Raw genomic sequence first — 19,633 nt, forward strand, 5'->3', positions numbered from 1 at the left:
AGCCCCGCCTGACGCCCTCCGGCGGAGCACGCTGGCCAGCCGAGTGGTTGATGCGGAGCAGCGGACACCCGCTGCGCGCGCATGCGCACAGGAGGCGGCGGGCGCCTGCGCACAGCGGCGGCCGGTTAATGGAGCTCGAGAGCACCCCGGAGGCCGGGCCCATGGGGCCGGAGAGCAGCCCCGAGGCCAGGCAGGAGGCGGGGCGCGACGAGGGGGAGCCCGCAGGGAAGAAGTGGCGTCTTCTGTGTGAGGAGTTCTCTTCGGTCGCGAGCTGCAGCGTCTCTGTAGCGCGGCGCTGCCTGGCCGAGAACGACTGGGAGATGGAAGTACGCTCGCCGTTTCTCCTTCGCTCTTTTCGTGGAGCTGTGCGAGCACGAAGCCCATTCCTGTGTCTGTTTTTCAGAGGGCGCTGAACGCCTATTTCGAGCCGCAGGTGGAGGAGGGCGCCTTAAAACGCCGCCCTGAGACCGCATCCGAGCCCGGGAACTGGTGAGCGGGACAGGCAGGGTCGGGTGGGCGGGTCAGTGTGGGAGCGCTGGGCCTCCGGGACCCGCAGGGGCGGGCAGCGGTGCTGCGCACAATAACCATGACCAGAGGCGAAGGGTTTGTGTTGGCGCCTCCGGTGGAGGCGCGCCCCAGCAGCAGGGCTGACGCCTCCCCGCCACCCCTTCTCTCTCCGAGGTCCACACTGTCATCTCCAACGTAATTTGAGTCCGGGAAGGAACAGTCTAAAATATAATTTCTTGACTCTAATTATAGGAAATATGTAAGTGAGAGGTTCGAAACAAATGAATGAGGCAAAAATCTTAATTGGAGAATGGTAACTTGGAAGGCGCCTTGCGTCCTGTATTGTTTGTTCATTTACTCTTTGCTCGGCAGCCAGAATTAATAGTTTTCTGTACTATTTCTACACGCGCTCATTATTCCAGTGTTCCATTCCCAATTTCTGCACCACTTCTCTTAAGCCCGGATGCCTTACAAGTCCCTCCACGGTTTGACTATTGTCCATTTTTGCAGGTTCATTTTCTGTGCTCTCTTTCCTACCCCACAAAAAGGTACAGGCATATCAAATTTCGCTTTCTACAGCCGGCCATTTTTTCTTGCCCTTCAACCTTTAAGCCTTTCTTCGTCTTTCTTTGCTAAGTAATACTCATCTTAAAGGCCCGGGTTACAAATGACATCTCTAAGAGGCTTTCCTCCATCTTCCAAATCTGGGGAGGGTTCCCATCTTAGGTAATCTTTATAGCATCTTGCATGGCCCCTGTCATAATAACAGTTCATGTTATAATTGTAGTTTAATATTTTATAACTCCCACTACACATGTAAGACTATACATGTAAACACTATAAAACACTATATGTTTTATACATTGTTGATTTACGAAGGTCTAATACAGTAGTTGACATGTAATAAGCTCTCAATAAGTATGTATGGGATGTATAAAGTTCTCCCAGCTTTATGGGCAGCCCGTACTGCTAACTATTCAGTTTGGAGACTCTTCTCTCTTTGATCTTTTCAGCTGTACTGGCTTACAGATGTTATTTTATTATTTCATTAGGCTCCTTTCTCTGCCCAGCCTCTTATTGGGGAATTGTCTACTCACTCACAGTGATATTTTCAGGCATCCCTGTTGTAATAGACCCAGTTAGCTTAGTAAGTTTTCACTTAGCCCAAGCTGGCCAGCCACATTCTTTCCATGGGATTTCCAGGTAAGGACTAAGAGATTGAAGTCTGAATCTTCCTGCAGAGCTGGAACTGTAACCTTGTAATTTAGTACCTGTGGGGATCCAATCCATCGTGTGTGTGTGTGTGTGTGTGTAAGCAGAGGACGCTGGTCTGCAGAGAGAGAATGAAGCAGAGGGAAGTTGAGGAAGCGTGCGAGAAAGCCTCGATTGCAATTCCTTAGGGATAGCTGCACTCCCTGACCTAACTCAGTGACATATTTGTTTCCTTATAAATTCCTTGATTTTGCTCAAACTAGTCCAAATCTGTTAGTCTGTTAGTTGCAACACAAATTGTAACCAATAAAGAAATTGGAACAAAAGAGGTGGATTCTGTGAAGTCTTTCCTCAAAAAAAATGTGGATCGAGATGAGTAGTGGTGGGGTGGAGGACCATTAGGAATTCTCTACTCCAGAATTGTAAATTGGCAAAAACAAGCGAAGTTGTAATCTGTTGTCTCTTGGAACTCAGATGAAGTGCCAGGGAGAGCGAGACTTTATCTATAGTATAAAATAAGAGTCCATACCGATATAAATATATTTGTCCAGGAGAAAAGGGAGCACTTTTCCTTGCAATAGAATTCCAACTACTAAATGTAGAAGCCATGATGGAATTAGAAAAAAAATCACCATTTGGTCTAACTAATGTACTGTATACTTGAAACTAATTAAAATTAAAAAATAAATTTAAAAAAAGGCAAAAAATAAAATCGCCTTTTGGGAGCCACCATAGTAATAATTATTTCAGACAGGAATCACCAGTGGATACTAAAACTAATAGATGAAAGTTGATGAGAAACAAGATATTTACATAATCTCAAAGTATCTACCCACAAAATATTTATTACAAAGGGGGAAAATCATAGCTGCAGTGGAGAAATCTGATAGACCAGGCCTTAACCAAACGATCAAAGGTAACATGACCAGTACTGGGGACAGGTTTGTATTAGGTGTCTCCTGATATGAACTAAAGAAGATATACTACCATTTGTGCCAAAAAATGCACAATCTGAATCCAGTCATAAGCAAACATCAAATAAACCCAAACTGAAGGACATTCTACAAAATAAATGGCCTGTATTCTTCAAAAATATCAAGGTCATGAGAGACAAAGGTTGAAGAACTATTCTGGATTAAAGGAAATTCAGAGACATGCCTTCACAATGGAACGAGTGAGTCTGGATGAGGTGTTAGTGGCACAGTTGGTCTTTAAATTCTAATATTGTATCAATAGTAATTTTCTGCCATTGGATAATTGTACTAGGATATATATGTAAGGCCCTTGTTTTTAAGAAATACATACAAAAGTGTTAATGTAAATGTTTCAGAAGAGAAGTAAATGTTAAGTAAAAAGTTAACATGTATTTGAATGGTGAATAGAAGAATTTATTGGTTTTGCAAATCTAAAAGTCAAAATATTTTACAATAAGTTAAACTAGTAAATTAAATAGACATTGTGGTGATCATTCTGAGTATATACAAATATCAAATCATGTTGTGCCCTGAAACTAATACAAAGTTATATGTTAATTCTACCTCAAATTTTTAAAAAAGGAAGTTAACATATTGGCATTAAATTTATTAAAATTATGAATGCAAAAACTTTCTTAAATTTATATATAATTTATAAGTGCTGAGCAGTCATATTTTAATGTTTTGTCTTTCTATTCAACTATCTGGGCCTTTTTACCAAGCTAAGGCTCGCTGCCTAATGCACATAGAAGTCAGTACTATGGCACCAGCTTTTGAGAAAAGTAAAAAGGCTTTATTGCCAAGTTGACTGGACTGGCAGGCAGACAGGAGACAAGGCTCAATTCTGTCTCCCTGATTTGGAGCTGAATTTCTTGACATGGTGGCTCAGAGGTCCTGGAGGCAGCGTTCCAGATGGCTGGAGTTAAAGCTGCAAGGCTTCTTAGGACCAAGTCTCAGAAGTACAGAATGTCCTTTTCACTGTATTCTAGTGGTTTAGCAAGTCACTAAGGCCCAGATTCCAGGGGAGGGTTGTTAGACTTTACCTCTCTACGAGGGGAATAACAAAGAACTTGCAGCTATTACTTATTGGCCACAATGAGATCTTATTTTATATATGATTTATAATGAATATAAATAAATTTGGAAATCTTATATTATTCTAATTTGGGGTCCTAGTTTATAAAATTATTTTAGTGACACATGTCATTGAAGGATATTGAGTTCTCTCTAACTGTAAAAATGAGCAAACGTTTGGATAACAAAGTAAGAATTTATTTTTCCTCAGTCATGACTTCTGCTTTTCGATTGGGAGATACTTCAGGGTTCTTTTTAAATTTTTTTAACTGTGAAATGAAGGCTACAAATACTAAATACTTTAAAAATTAAGCAGTTTATGTATTTGCAAAGTTGTGTTTAATTCTGATCTTGCTAGTGTTGACCTAACCAATGAGGAAACAACTGATTCGGTTAGTTCTAAAACCAGCACATCTGAAAATCTTCAGCAAGAAGATGGCAGCGTGTTCTCTTTCATTACCTGGAATATTGATGGATTGGATCCAAACAATCTACAAGAGAGGATTCGAGGAGTGTGTTCCTGTTTAGCTTTGTGAGTATTATTACTTCTGTTTAAGGGTAGCATGGTGATGTGTCTTACCTATGTACAAAGAGGCTAATATTAGCGTTGAAGGTATAGTACCCAAGTTTAAAGTTCAATTTTTGGAAGAAACATGTGAGAGAATTGAGAGTGATTGTGTCTGAGCACGGGATTGTGGGTTGGGGTGGAGTGGGAATACTGATTTTTGTTAGAAGCCTTCTAGTACTATTTTACTTATTAACCTTTGTTGTAATTATTGCTGTGAAAATTAAATTACCAAAAAGATCTGTATCTGCCACACACTAGCTCTGTTACCTGTGGAATTACCTGTGAGCTTAGTTTACTTCATCATGGATAATAGCTCTTTCAAGAAGATTGAAAGAGATGATGATCACATTCGAAGCATCCATTAGTGTGTAGAACCATTGTATGCTCTCAATATTACTGGTTCCTATTGTCAATGACTCTAATTCTTTTAACTTTAAAGTGTTGTCACACATAAATGTTTTGTTTTAAAAATTATGTATTAAATAGCACAGCTCTTTCACATTTTAAAATTATCAGAGTTCAGTATAAACATTGACTATAAGGTGTCCTAGAGGGTAATTTTGTGTTTTTTTTTTTATGTTGTGGTGGTATTCTAATCTAATTAGTTGCAAATAAAACGGTCTACCTGGTATTTATCATAAATTGATGTTTTTAATTAGGTACAGCCCAGATGTGATATTTCTACAGGAAGTTATTCCTCCATATTATAGCTACCTAAAGAAGAAAGCTAGTAGTTATGAGATCATTACAGGTAACAACTTGTCTGGTATTTAACTTTTTTTTGAAAAACAAGTCAGTGAAAGAGATAAATCAAAATTAGCCTATTGGAGCATAGACAAGAAAAAGCACAAATAAATTTAAGAAAACAAGCTAGACATGATACTAAAAGAACTATAGAAGAATATATAGCTTAATGTTAACATGCAGAAAAGTGAAATTGAATGATTTTTTCAGGAAAATATAAACTGCCAAAATTTGAGGCACTGAGTAGCTTTTTGGTGAAATTAAATCATTAAAAGATTTAAGTGTGATATTTAAATTGTGGTTATGCTTTTTCAAAAAGTCTTTGTCTTTATTCCTTTTTCTATCTTTTTGCCCTGACTAATTTAGTTTTTTTTTTCCCCAGCTATTTTTTTTTTTTTTTTACTAAGAGTATCTAATGTATCACTTTGGCTACATTTTATGATTTTTGGCTAAATCTTGTGTTTTCTTTGACTTTCACTTTTATATGTTATGTGATTTGTTTTGATTTACTCTGTCCTCCAGAATTGCTAAGGAGAGGCTTCTCTCTCAGTCTCTTTCTCACTCTGTAGGATTACTTTTCTGTATTCTCTTGGGGATTCCTTTTGCTTCTCTTCTGTTTTGGATTTCTTGTTTTTTGAATCCCATGGTTTGCCTCAGTTTAAGTCACATCTACTCTGTCTTTCAGAAATTTCTCAAATTTTCTTGTTTGATATTGGAACCATAAACTACTTTTGGCACTTATTTGAAGTCATTTCTGTTTTTTATATTTCTTCCATACTTCCAGTTACGTTTTGGGAGGGGGCAGGTAAACGTAGAGATTTGGTTGGTCATCTTAAACTATTTTGAAATAATAGTTTGCTTTTAAGATTTAGATTCATTTAAGTAGCTGGGTCTGTTTGTTATAAAATCTCCAGTAAGGGAACCTGTGATAAATTGCAAATACTCTTGACCTCTCGACCTAAATTCTTACACTGGATTTTTTTTTTTTTAAGATATTTATATAGTTTATAAGTCTGTCCCCCTAATTACTCCTTCTCTTTGATTTTCCACCTAGCCAATATATTAATGCTAACTGCATTCCCTATGCTGTGCTCCGCATTCCCGTGACCATCTATCAACCACTGATTTGTACTTCTTTAATCCTTCAACCTATTCTCCCAGCCCTGCAAACCTCCAGCCCCTCTGTCTGTCACCAAATTGCCCACTATATTTGTGGGTCTGTTTTTGATTAGTTCTTTTTGTTCCTTAGATTCCACATATAAGTGAAATCATGTGGTATTTATCTTTCTCTGTCTGACTTATTTCACTCAGTATAATAAATTCTAGTTCCATCCATGTCGTTGCAAATGGTAGGATTTCATTTTTTTAATGGCTGAGTAATATTCCATTGTATATATGAACCATAACTTCTTTATCCAATTGTCTGTTGATGGGCATTTAAGTTGCTTCCATATCTTGCCTATTGTAAATTACACCGCCAAAAATATTGGTGTGCATAGATCTTTATGAATTATTGTTTTGGTTTTCTTTGGATAAATAACCACAAGAGCAATTGCACTGTCAAAAGGTATACACATTTTTAATTTTTTGAGAAACCTCCAGACTGTTTTGCATAGCGACTGTACCAGTTTGCAATCCCATCAACAATGTATGAGGGTTCACTTTTTTGCACATCCTCATCAACACTTGTTCTTTGATTTATTGATGATAGCCATTCTGACAGGTGTGAAGTGTGAGGTGATATCTCATTGTGGTTTTAATTTGCATTTCTCTGATAATTAGTGACCTTGAGCATCTTTTCATATGTCTATTGGCCATTCGTATTTCTTCTTTGGAGAAGTATCTATTCAGGTCTTCTGCCCATTTTTTAATTGGACTATTTTTGTTGTTGTTGAGTTGTATGAGTCTTTTATATATTTTGGCCATTAACCTCTCATCAGATATATCATTAGCAAATAACTTCTCCCAGTCAGTTAGTTGTCTTTTTGTTTTGTTGATGGTTTCCTTTGCTGTAGGAAAACTTTTTAGTTTGATGTAGTCCCATTTGTTTATTTTTTCTTTTGTTTCCCTTGCCTAGGGAGATATATCTGAAAAGAAATTACTGTTAGTAATATCAGAGAGTTTACTGCCTATGTTTTCTTCTAGTAGTTTTATGGTTTTAGGTCTTACATTTAAGTTTTTAATCCATTTTGAGTCTATTCTTGTATACAGTGTAAGAAGGTTGGTCCAGTTTCTCTTTTTTGCGTGAATCTGTCCAGTTTTCCATACACCATTTATTGAAGAGATTGTCTTTACTCCATTGTATATTCTTACCCCCTTTGTCGTATATTAAGTGAGGGTATAGGCATAGATTTATTTCTGGGCTCTCTCTTCATCAATGTATCTGTTTTTACGCCAGTACCATGCTGTTTTGATTACTGTAGCCTTGTAGTAGTTTGATATCAGGTAGTGTGATACCTTCAACTTTGTTCTTCTTTCTCAAGATTCCCTTGGCTATTTGGGGTCTTTTATGATTCCATATAATTTTTAAGATTATTTCTTTTAGCTCTGAAAAATGCCATTGGTATTTTGATAGAGATTGCATTGAATCAATAGATCGCTTTGGGCAGTATGGCCATTTTAATGATTCATCCTAAATTCTTTTTCACAAACATTTGAAGGTCATGAAGAAGGATATTTCACAGCTATAATGTTGAAGAAATCAAGAGTGAAATTTAAAAGCCAAGAGATTATTCCTTTTCCAAATACAAAGATGATGAGAAACCTTTTGTGTGTGCATGTAAGTAATTTTTAAAAATCAACTCTTTTTTAAAAAAGAATGGGCTCTTTTTTTCCTACTCCCATGGGAGTGTCTTTTGTTTAAAAACCTATTGCCTTTAGAAAAAATTGCTCCTCACTTATAGATTTTTAACAGGTTTAAAGAACTTTGTAAAGTAAAATTTTACGTAAATTTCAAATATAGTCAATTTTGTAAAAATGAAATCCTTGATCCATTAGATGTTTTCCTAAGAATATTTAAGAGTTTGTTAATATTCCTCATTTGCTTTCTAATGTAGTTTTTTATTAAATGTGTTGTACTCTGGGGCTTACAAAAATGGGTCGCATTGATCTTGCTCTCATAATTTATAGATTGGTAAGGGAGAGATTGTATATATAGTAATTAAAATAAAGGAAAAGCAGACACCATGGCATAGGTATAATGATGTGCCATGGAAGTTTAGAGAAAGGGGAGATGACTCTTAGTTAGATTTTTTTTTAATTGAGATATAATCAACATAACTATTACTTTCAGGTGCACAGTATAATGATTCTATATTTGTATATATTATGAAATCACAATAAATTCAGTTAACATCTGTCATCATACGACTCACAATGAAATTAGCTAGGTTGTTTAGTGAAAGTTTTTTGAAGGAAGTTGTATTTGAACTGGGTTTGAAAAATATGTAAAATGTAGTCATTAAGAATAATCCCGGTGGCAGAACCACCATGAACAAACTTTTACAAATTACAAATGACAAGGTTTATATATATGAGACAAGGCACATAAGAGTATAAATGAGCATTCTGTTCAGTTGAGTGTAGTGTGAATGAAAAGGGATTGCGTGACAAGTTGGTAAAATAGGTCAGATCTAGATTATAGATCATGAATGCCCAATATGAAAGAGTTTGGATTCGATTCTGCAGATAATTAGTTTAAATAATGACAGATCCTTCATTGTTGGTATCTTAATTGTAAATGGTAAATAATTTCTTGATCATTCAACTGATCCTTTTTGAGTACTTGTGTGCCAGGTTCTTGATAAAATAGCAGTGAATAAAAGAACCATCTTTGCTTTAAAAAGACTCATGGCTTTGGAAGAGAGAAATAATTGTGCTGTTTTCAGTCTAGAGGACTTTAAAAACAGTCTTTCCAGTGTGCTATAGAAATGTGGAGGAAGGAGCCTGGGGACACTGGGGAGGAACTCACAGTGTAGATGACACTGGAGGTAGGTCTTGAAGTGTTAGTGGGTGCTTACTGAGTAGTCTTCTTTTGGAGCAGAGTCAGCACCTTAGACTGCAACCTGAAAGGAGAAACATGGTGCTGACTAGGTAGTTTTGCTTTGGTCAGTATGTTCCAGTCATTTGAATAATCTGCTGACTTAAGGATTAGTAGCTAGTGGATAATTTTTAACGACTATATTAATCCTGTTGCAGGCAAGTGTGTCGGGAAATGAACTTTGCCTTATGACTTCTCATTTGGAGAGCACCAGCGGGCATGCTAAGGAACGAATGAATCAGTTAAAAATGGTTTTAAAGAAAATGCAAGAGGCTCCAGAGTCAGCTTCAGTTATATTTGCAGGCGATACAAATCTAAGGGATCAAGAAGTGAGTGACAGCGTCATTCCAGTGTTTATGTGCAAATTACTTATGTGGAAACTAATTTAGGCTCCTTTTCACCAAAGCTGGTAAAATGTATGTGACCTTGCAGATGCAAATCAGCAAGTATTTATTTAGCTGTGTTCTATGCCTAGCACTATGGCAGCAGAGGCAGAAGGGCTCTTAGGTTATTGGGAGGAAAACAGATATTGCATATGAAACAGATAGCACTAAACAATATATGTGGATTAACAAGACAGGTATAGAAAAGATTAGAAGAGTTTGGAAAAAGGTCAAGTTTATTTGCAGTATCTAGTTGTAAGGTGAGAAGAATAGAAAGATTCGACTATCATAGCTGTTCTTCTCTTCTTTCTGAGATATTCTTTTTTCAGTCTTTTTTTACTGTACCCTTTTCCTGGTGCTATCATGACCAGGTCTGAAACAGTCTCTTTTTTCTTAGGTCAGTTGAAACACGTTGGTACCTTTTAGGATCTTTATGAACTTAGGATATAGTAGATAGTCAGCCTGCCTTGCCTTTTCCCCTACTCTGGCTGATCTCACATCAGACTAAAAGTGAATTGAAATGAAGATTCTGTTCATTTTCACTGCCACAGGCTCCAGGAGTGGAGGAAGAAAAATTGGAAATGAAAGCATGTCAGTACTTACTGCTGAAGTGAAGGCAGTATCCCAAATAAAGGAAGTGGTGCTCTGCTTTTCTTGGTGACTTTGTCCTTGTACAGATTATTTTAAAAAATCAAGTTTTCTTATTGGACTGTTTGCATATCAGTGGCTTTATGGTAGCTATTTCTTGGTGTATGGTTGACTATTTAAAAAATCCTGCTTTTCACCAAATGGTGTTGGGAAAACTGGATATCCACGTGCAAAAAAAATAAAGTTGGATCCTTACTTTACACCCTATATAAAAGTTTATTCAAAATGGATCAAAGACCTAAAGAGTAAAAACTAATAAGACTCTTAGAGACAACATAGGGAGAAAGTTTCGTGACATTGGATTTGGCAATGATTTCTTGTGTATGACAGCAAAAGCATAGACAATAAAAGAGACAATAGATGAGGTGTACTTCATAAAAATTAAAAAATTTTGTGCATCAAAGGATACTATCAATGGAGTGAAAAGGCAGCTCATGGAATGAGAGAAAATATTTGCAAATCATATATCTGATAGTCAGTTAATATTCAGAATATATAAAGAACTGCTTCAATAAAAAAAAAACTGTTAAAAAACAGCCTGATTAAAAAAATAGGCAAAAGACTTAAATAGATATTTCTCCAAAGAACATAGACAAATGTCCAATAAGTACATGAAAAGATGCTCTGCATCACCAGTCAGAGAAATGAAAATCAAAACTGTCATGTGATACCACTTTACATCCATTAACATGACTATTATCAAAACCAAAAATAAGTGTTGGCAAGGATTGGCGGAAATTGAAACTTTGTGCATCACCAGTGGAAATGTCAGATGGCGCTGTTGCTGTGGAAAATGGCGTGAGGATTCCTCCAAAAATTAATTTCTGTGTGATCCAGCAACTCTATTTCTAGGTAAATACCAAGGTCTTGAAGAGATATTTATACACCTAGGTTCATAGCATTGTTCACAAGAACTGAAATAGAAAGCAACCCAAGGTTCCATTGACAGATGAATGGATAAGCAAAATATATATGTGCAATGGAATATTATTCAGCCTTAAAATGAAGAAAATATTGACACATGCTACAACATGAATGAACCATGAAGACATGCTGCTGAGTGAAATAAGCCAGTGCAAAAGGACAAATATTTTATGATTCCTTTTATGTGAATTTTCTAAAGTCAAATTCATAGAGATGGAAAGTGAAATAGTGCGTGTCAGGCATGGGGGTGAGGGTGGTATAGGGAGTTAGTGTTTAAAGGGCAGAGTTTCAGTTTTGGGAAAATAAAAAGGTTCTGGAGATGAATGGTGGTTATAGGTGCACAAATATGTGGATATACTTAGTGCCATAGAACTGTATGTGTAAAATGGTAAATTTTATGTACATAATTTATTGTTATATATATAAAAGCAATCATTGCCAAATCCAATGTCATGAAACTTTTTTGCTATGTTGTCTCTAAGAATTTTAATAGTTTTAGCCCTTACTTTAGGTCTTTGATCCATTTTGAATAAACTTTTATATAGGGTGTAAAGTAAGGATATAACTTCATTATAAGATATAATTTTTAAAATCGTGGAATGTGAATGGGAGAAGGAAGAATTAATATTGTTAGTAAATTTCAAATAAAATGAAGGCAGTTGGCATTATTGGATCATATAAATGGTATACTTTTAAGTTTATAGACAAAAGTAGAGTAACAGTTTTGCTTTTTCACTTGTGTTTATTTTTAAAAAGCTAATAGCAGTAAGGAATCTATTTATGGCAGAAAAGAAGGGGCAGTCTACCGCCTTGCCACCTTGAACATGCCTGATCCCGTCTGATCTCAGAAGCTAAGCAGGGTTGGACCTGGTTAGTACTAGGAAAACTGGGTGCTATAGGTGTTAAAAAAAAAAAAAGAAGAAAAGGGGCAAATTCCAGGCCTCTCTGGCTATCTTGGTATTTTTATATTATTTTATATCACCTACTTATTAATCATGTAGCAAAATACATTTTATATCTAGTTATAACACCTAGTTTTGCATTTGTGAAGACACCTTTTTAATTTAGGGGGTAAAGACTGAATCTTACAGTTTTCTGTCTTTTCAGGTTACCAAATGTGGTGGCTTACCCAACAACATTTTGGATGTCTGGGAGTATTTGGGGAAACCCAAGCATTGCCAGTATACATGGGATACACAAATGAACTCTAATCTTGGAATACCTGCTATCCGTAAGCATCGTTTTGATCGAATATTTTTCAGAGCAGCGGCAGAAGGCGGCCACATTATTCCCCAAAGTTTGGATCTCCTTGGGTTGGAAAAACTGGAATGTGGTAGATTTCCTAGTGATCACTGGGGTCTTCTTTGCAGATTAGATGTAATATTGTAAAATGCTTTTCACATATGCGTTTTAAATGTTCTGAGTAATTTTGGTCTGGATATTTGCAAATATCATTTCTATCTATCTGGAAAGGTAGTTTTCATAGGGAGTAATTAATATACTGGATCATATAAGAGAAGAGAAAACTACTGTGATTTTATTTTGTGGATTGTGTCCTTAGATTTCAGAACTAAATGTTTATTTAAACTAAAACATACCTGTGTTCAGAATATGAGGCCTTTTAATGAAAGGGCAAAAAGGCTGTCAGAACTTATTAAAGGTTCTCATAGCTGCCAGCTGGATTTCATCTGGACTAGCTTTTATACTTGATTTATTTTTAAAATCAGGAACCAAAATAGTTAATACCTAAGTCTTCAGAAGAGAAAATTAGAGGTTACTGAGTCCTTGGGACTGCATCTTTAGTAATGTTTTGCAAATTCAGATAATTTTAAATGAAAAAGCCATGATTATCTGCATTTCCTTAACTTTTAAAGTTAATGTTGATAGTTATGTCACCAACAGAGGCAAAGCTGGGCTTCATAATGATTAAAGTCAGTTTTACAGCAGCGCTAGACTTTTTTTCTGAGAAAATAAATGTAGAGAAATAGCTTTTTAGTTGTGGTACTCCAAAATTATTTTACAAGACGTAAAGGACACTTTTAAATGTGCTTTAAAGAAACATTTCCTTTCCATAAGAGAAAAGTACTTATAAATAATTTTACTTGTTGTAGTTTGTTTTAGTATGTTTTTGTGCCCATGATGGGATTGAAGTTTTTACCTCCTTCCTATTTCTGGCTCCAGTGCTGCTACCTTCACCTTTATGTGGAAGAAAACAGCTTTCCATGTTGCTTCTCACCCTGCCAAGAATTACCAAGAATATATTGACTTCCTCAGTATAGAAAAAGGAAAGCCAGTGTGAATAATTAGAGTGAGAAGTAGCAGAATCTTATTTTCAGCCAGAGTTTCAAAATTAACAACTAAAACACGTAAAAAAAGACAAGCCGAATTTATATTATTATTCTCTTTGTAATGGCAGTGGAAAGGAGTTTATGTTAATCATAATTTTAATCATTAAAAATAAAATGACATTAACCAATATTACCATAATAAAAATAAATAAATTAGGATGTGATTCCATAGTGTAGCGATTAGCATATCTGCTTTACACACAGAAGGTCCTGGGTTTGCGCCCCAGTAGAGCCACGGTCCATGGTCTATGGCCATGCCACCCAGAACAATCCCAATGTCTGATCTTGGAAGCTAAGCAGGCTGGGGCCTGGTTAGTACTTGGATGGGAGACCACCTAGGAAGACCAGGTGCTGTAGGCATAAATACTACTACTACTACTAATAATAATAATAATAAATAAATTTTAAAAATCAATTAAAAAAAAAGTGATCCTAGATTTGTAGTTGCCTCCAGTCAAAAATCAGTTAAGGAAATAAGGCATATGATTTACAACTAATAAAACAAAATTGAAGTGATAATTTGATTTTAAAATGTTTATGATATGTTAATTATCAGAAATGAATATAAAGTAATAAGATAAATATATTTCCAGAAATAAGGTGTAAATGTCTAACTAAGAAAAATATGTACAATAAAATTAAAATAAAAAATGAAATAAAACGAGAATGCTAATTTTTTAGCATACATTATAGAAGCAACAGTTCATCTTCGTGAGAAAGGTTTTTAGCTTAAGTTACTCACTTGGAAGAATAATTTAGAAGAACCCCACCTCACATCACATTACAAAAAAAAAAATTCTAGATGAGTGAAAGGCTAAATATAAAAAGTAAAATATGTAGTAGTGTGTATTAAAGAATTACCAAATTCTTTTAAGATTGTGAAAGAGATATCATATTTTTTATATGACTTAGAGCATCCAAGAGAAATACTTTCCCATTTACTACTACATATCCAGTTGTCCTCCCTTATTCAAGATCCCAAGTGGGTGCCTAAAACCACCGATAGTACCAAACCCTGTGTGTACTGTTTTCTCCTATATATACACATAACTATAATTCAGTTTAATTTGTAAATTAGGCACAATTAAAGATTAACCAATAATAAAATAGAACAATTTACTGTGATAAAAGTTATGTGAATGTGGTCTCTCTCAAAATATCTTATAGTATTGTACCCACCTTTTCATTTAAAGAAAACACTTTACAGCTTCTCTTTGGCATATTCGAATTGCCAGCATCACTACTCTTGTACTCTGGGGCCATTATTAAGTAAAATAAGGATTACGTGAACAGAAGCACTGCAATACCAAGACAGTAACCAAGACGGCTACTAGGTGACTAATGGGTGGGAAGCAGCTACAGTATGAAGGTGCTGGAAAAGGAATGTATCATGTCCCAGATGGGATGGAGCAGGATGGTGAGATTTTTCATCATGCTACACAGAATGGTGCACAATTTAAAAATTATGAATTGTTTATTTCTGAAATTTTTTATTTAATATTTTTGTACCTTAGTTGACCTTGGGTAACTAAAACCGCAGATAAGGGGGGGACTACTATAGTGACAGTCTAAGAGGCAAATTGTAAATGACTAGCAACAAACCTCCTTCCTTCCTCCCTTCCCTCCCTCCCTCCCTCTTAAATGGTGACATTGGCTAATGAAATCCAATAAGTTTCAGCCGTACATTTTAACATATATATATTTACATTGTGTCTTCACCTCCCATAGTTAGATTTCTTTCTGTCACCATATATTTGATCCCTTTTACTCCATCTACATCCCCCCTTTCCCCTACCTTCTGATAACCACTATTCTGTTGTTCATGTCCCTGAGTATTTGTCCTGTTTGTTTGCTGCTTTTAGGTTTATATCCCACATATAAATGATATCATTTTATTTTCAACTTTTCCTGTCTGGCTTATTTTGCTTAGCATGATTATTTCAAGTTCCATCCATTTTGTTGCAATTGACAGTATTTCATCTCTTATAGCTGAGTAATATTTCATTGTATATATGTACCACAGCTTCTATATCCAATTATCTGTTGTAGGGCACTTCAGTTGCTTCCATGTCCTGGCCACTGTAAATAATGCTGCGGTGGACATTGGTGTGCATATATATATCTTTCGGATATGAGTTTCTAAGCCTTTGGGATAAATACCCAGTAGAGGGATTGCTGGATCATATGGTAGATCAATTCTTAGTTTTTTGAGAAACCTCCATACTGTTTTCCATAGTGGCTGTACCAATTTGCAGTCCCACCAGCAGTGTATGAGGGTTCCTATTTCTCCACATCCTCTCCAACATTTGTTATTACTTGTCCTGTTGATTATAACCATTCTGACAGGTGTGAGATGGTATCTCATTGTGGTTTTGATTTGCATTTCCTTAATAGCTAGTGATGTTGAGCATCTTCTCAATATATTTGTTGGCCATTTGTATGTCTACTTGGGAGAAGTGTCTGTTCAGGTCCTAGCAACAAACCACTCTTAGTCTGCTTTTATGGGCAATAGTTCACAAACAATGCAAGAATTAAGAACCTATTGATTAGCAATATTTTGAGTTTTTAATTTGAATCTCAAGTTTTTCCAATATTAGTAGCTTTGCGTAACTTACCTCCCTTGGTGGAATGCCAAATCAGAATCTTATATTTCAATAGGCCAAACACTAACTTTGCTTTGAAGGAGAAAGTACTTAAAGCTTGCTAAACCTTAGTTTCTCCCACTTTCTTCCTTGTCTGTTATTGTGCAGGTTAGTAAAACAGATGTCACAAATGAGTGCATATAAAGAAGAGCAAAGTCAAAAACTGTACTAAGGATACATCATTTTATCCTTAGTATATATTACAGCTCTGGCATGTAGCAAGAGCTCAACAAATGCCCACTGAATGCTGGAGAGTCACTTCACATTTGTGCCATAAGGGGACTGACATTTTGATACAGTACCAAAATAGATATTACATTTATTATGTACATCAAAGTAGGTATTGTAATGGCTCTAAATTAAAAAAAAATGTTTAAAATTCTGGGCTAAGCATACATATATACTTAGAGTACAGGGAACAAGCCTGTTGTCAACTACACCTGATTTATTGATGCCATGAGAGGCATTTCGAAGATACTGTGGAATGTGACATGAGAAAGGAAGGAAGTGGCTTGTAAGGTTTGGGTTTCCCTTGAAGGATTCTAAGGAGGGTCTTGGAGTTGGAGATTGGTTCCTGTTTTAGATGCAGACTGGGAGAAGATGCAGACTGTTATACGACTGGGAGAAACATTACCTGCTACTTGTGCTTCTGGCTTTACCTGTGGCTTACCTCTCAACCTGTTTGATTGACAGGGTTGCTTTTTTTTTTTAGCCCAAACTGGTTTTTACTCTCAGTCCTGGACAGGCTTTTATTCTTTCAATGTGTATTATCTCATTTAACCTCTACAATCCTATGCAGTGCTATTATCTCCATTTTATCATTGGGGGAACTGAAGTTTGGTGGGATGATGTAACTCGTCCAAGGCCCACCCATAGCTAGTTAGTAGCCTGGTAGGGGCTTGTTCATAGGTCTGGTGACTCAGTGCTAAGCACCGCACTGTACTTTCACAGTCATGGCAATGTACCAGGAGTACATGAGGACCGGGGTGATGAGAGGAGTGGTGAGGAAAGGAGGCGGGGCAGCAGGCTGCCCTGCTTCCCGAAAGTCTCCAGCTCCGTGGGCTGCAGGGTGGGAAGGCGTGGCCGGGGTGCCGGTCTTTAGAGCGCGGGACGGGAGCCGGGAGCCGGGTACGGGGAGTAGGCAAGGCTGGCCCCTCTTGGCCTGGGTGCGTGTGCGTTGCTGTGGTAACCAGGGCGATGGAAAGACGCTGAATCACCGGCACGCTCTCTTCCCCAGGGTTGGATGCTACCGCAGTGGGCGGGCGGGGTCCCGGGGTCGTTTCATCGCCTGATTTCAGACCCGCGCTGACCCATCGGGCCTGGCGGGCCCCACAGCCGCATTCACTGTGCAGGTAGGTAAGAGCAGCAGGAGCCTCAGCCTGTCTCAGGTTTGGGTGAGAATCGCTACTCTGGGGCTGCGTCCTGGGGAAGAAAAGAAGCCCAGGTGTTGCTCGGATGCGGCGGCACCTCCTCGGTGACAGTGAGTGCACGTGCCGGTGTGTGTGCGCGCGTGTGAGTGTGTGAATATGGTGTAGGTGTGAATGTGTATGTAGTGTGTGTGTGTGTGTGTGTGTGTGTGTGTGTGTGTGTGTGTGTGTGTGTGAACGTATGTCCTGCGTGTGTGAGGCCGAGAGATAACGAGGAGAATCACATGGCACGGCAGGTGGTGCTCCGAGCCAGGGCCACTCCTTCAGGCGGAGCTTCAGTGTCGCCAGCAGCGACCCCCAGGTGCCGCCCCCTGCTTGGCAGCCTTCTGGAGGAATGTGCAACAAGGGCAACAAGCTGGCAGGTTGTGCCAAAGAAAAACAAGACGCCCTAGGTTTAGGGCGAGCTTCTTAGGTTCTCCTGGAATTCCAGCAAAGAGCGTTCCGGGATGGCTGCACAGATAGTTTTTTTTAGCAGTGCAGTTGGGCAGATTTGCATCTTTTCCCAAACTTGTGAACTGGATCTCTTAGACTTGTAGAATCGATTTCTTTAAATTTTGTTTAGTATTATTTACGTGATTTTTGTTATCATTTGCTAACTTCATTTCGTTTCTGAACCTTACCATAATCTGAAGCTTAAAACCTTTTAATGGTTTTTGTCTCCTTTCTTTGGAACTTCTTCTATGAACTAGATATTAATCAATTTATTATTAATCAAGGGCATAAACCTGAAGTTATAGGAGTCACTATTCTTTTAATAATTCGTTCTGTTATATGGAGAGAAAAAAGTATGTCCATTTTTATTGTTAGTATGTTCATCTAAACATTTTTGTCAATTAAACATTAGTGTTTTTTCCAGTGCTTAAATAGAAATTAAAGTGATTTTTTAAATTAAAAATTTTAAAACAAAAGTTTTTCAATTACAGTCGGCATACAATATTATATTAGTTTCAGGTGTACAACCTGGTTATTAGACATTTATATACAAAATGATGACCCTGATAAATCTAGTACTCATCTGACACCATATATAGTTATTACAATATTATTGACTATATGCCTTATGCTGTATTTATGTCCCCATGCCTATTTTGTAACTACCAATTTGTAATTCTTAATCCCTTCACCGTTTTCACCCCCGCCCCCCACACACACCTCTCCCATCAGGCAACCATCAAAATGTTCTCTACTTATGAGCCTGTTTCTGTTTTGTTTATTTTGTTCTTTAGATTCCACATGTAAATGAAATTATATGGAATTTGTCTTTCTCTGTCTGACTTAATCCACTTAGTACAATATCCTCTAGGACCTTCCATGTTATTGCAGATGGCAAGAAATCATTCTTTTTTATGGTTGAATAATATCCCATTGTATATACATACCACCTCTTCATCCATTCATCTATTGTTGGACATCTAGGTTGGCTCCATATCTTGGCTATTGTAAATAATGCTGCAATGAACATATGGATTCACATATCCCTTTGAAGTAGTGTTTTAGGTTTGTATGGATAAATACCCAGAAGTGGGATTACTGGGTCCTTCTTTGTTTCCTGTTATAACTTGTGTTTTAAAGTCTGTTTTGTCTGGTATGAGTATTGCTACCCTAGCTTCCCGCCCCCCACCCCCCTGCCCCCACCATTTTCATGAAATTTATTTTTCTATCTCTTTACTTTCCGTAGGTACGTCTTTCAATCTGAAGTGAGTCTCTTGTAGGCAGTATATGTAAGGTCTTATTTTCTTATCCATTCAGCCACCCTATGTCTTTTGACTGAAGCATTTAATCCATTTACATTTAAAGTAACTGTTGATAGATATGTAGTTATTGCCATTTTATTATTCATATTTTTGTCTTTTTTTTTCTTCTTTCTCTTATAGAAGTCCCTTTAATAGTTCTTATAATACTGGTTTGGTGGTGATGAACTCCTTTAGCTTTTTCTTGTCTGGGAAGCTCTTTATCTGTCCTATTCTGAATAATAGTTTTGCCAGGTAGAATAATCTTGGTTGTAGGTTCTTTTTCATAATTTTGAATATATCATGCCAGCCCTTCTAGCCTGCAAAGTTTCTGTTGAGAAAGCAGCTGAGTCTTATGGGAGCCCCCTTGTAGGTAACTAATTGCTTTTCTCTTGCTGCTTTTAAGATTCTGT

At 37.1% G+C, this 19,633-nt stretch overlaps 1 protein-coding gene and 1 pseudogene across 1 annotated transcript; both read left to right on the plus strand.

Annotated features, from left to right (window-relative positions):
- Positions 1–35: 35 nt before the first annotated feature.
- TDP2 (tyrosyl-DNA phosphodiesterase 2) lies at positions 36–13,183 on the plus strand. The gene is made up of 7 exons (XM_039869505.1): positions 36–326; positions 404–489; positions 4,126–4,299; positions 4,995–5,086; positions 7,740–7,858; positions 9,277–9,447; positions 12,181–13,183. The coding sequence occupies exons 1-7, from the start codon at positions 51–53 to the stop codon at positions 12,460–12,462; spliced, it is 1,200 nt and encodes a 399-aa protein (XP_039725439.1). The 5' UTR covers positions 36–50; the 3' UTR covers positions 12,463–13,183.
- Positions 13,184–13,665: 482 nt separating this feature from the next.
- Positions 13,666–13,781, plus strand: LOC120607965 (uncharacterized; annotated as a pseudogene).
- Positions 13,782–19,633: the final 5,852 nt, after the last annotated feature.

Source organism: Pteropus medius, unplaced genomic scaffold (genome assembly GCF_902729225.1).
Source record: "Pteropus medius unplaced genomic scaffold, Ma_sr-lr_union100, whole genome shotgun sequence".
NCBI classification, from domain to species: Eukaryota; Metazoa; Chordata; class Mammalia; order Chiroptera; family Pteropodidae; genus Pteropus; species Pteropus medius.

What these genes read in the sequence shown, in the direction of transcription:
- TDP2 (XM_039869505.1), top strand. Translation starts at nt 51, where the DNA reads ATGCGGAGCAGCGGACACCCGCTGCGCGCGCATGCGCACAGGAGGCGG. An exon ending in GCATCCGAGCCCGGGAACTG is followed by an intron (nt 490 to 4,125) that starts GTGAGCGGGACA and finishes TGATCTTGCTAG; the next exon opens with TGTTGACCTAACCAATGAGG. An exon ending in GTGTGTTCCTGTTTAGCTTT is followed by an intron (nt 4,300 to 4,994) that starts GTGAGTATTATT and finishes GTTTTTAATTAG; the next exon opens with GTACAGCCCAGATGTGATAT.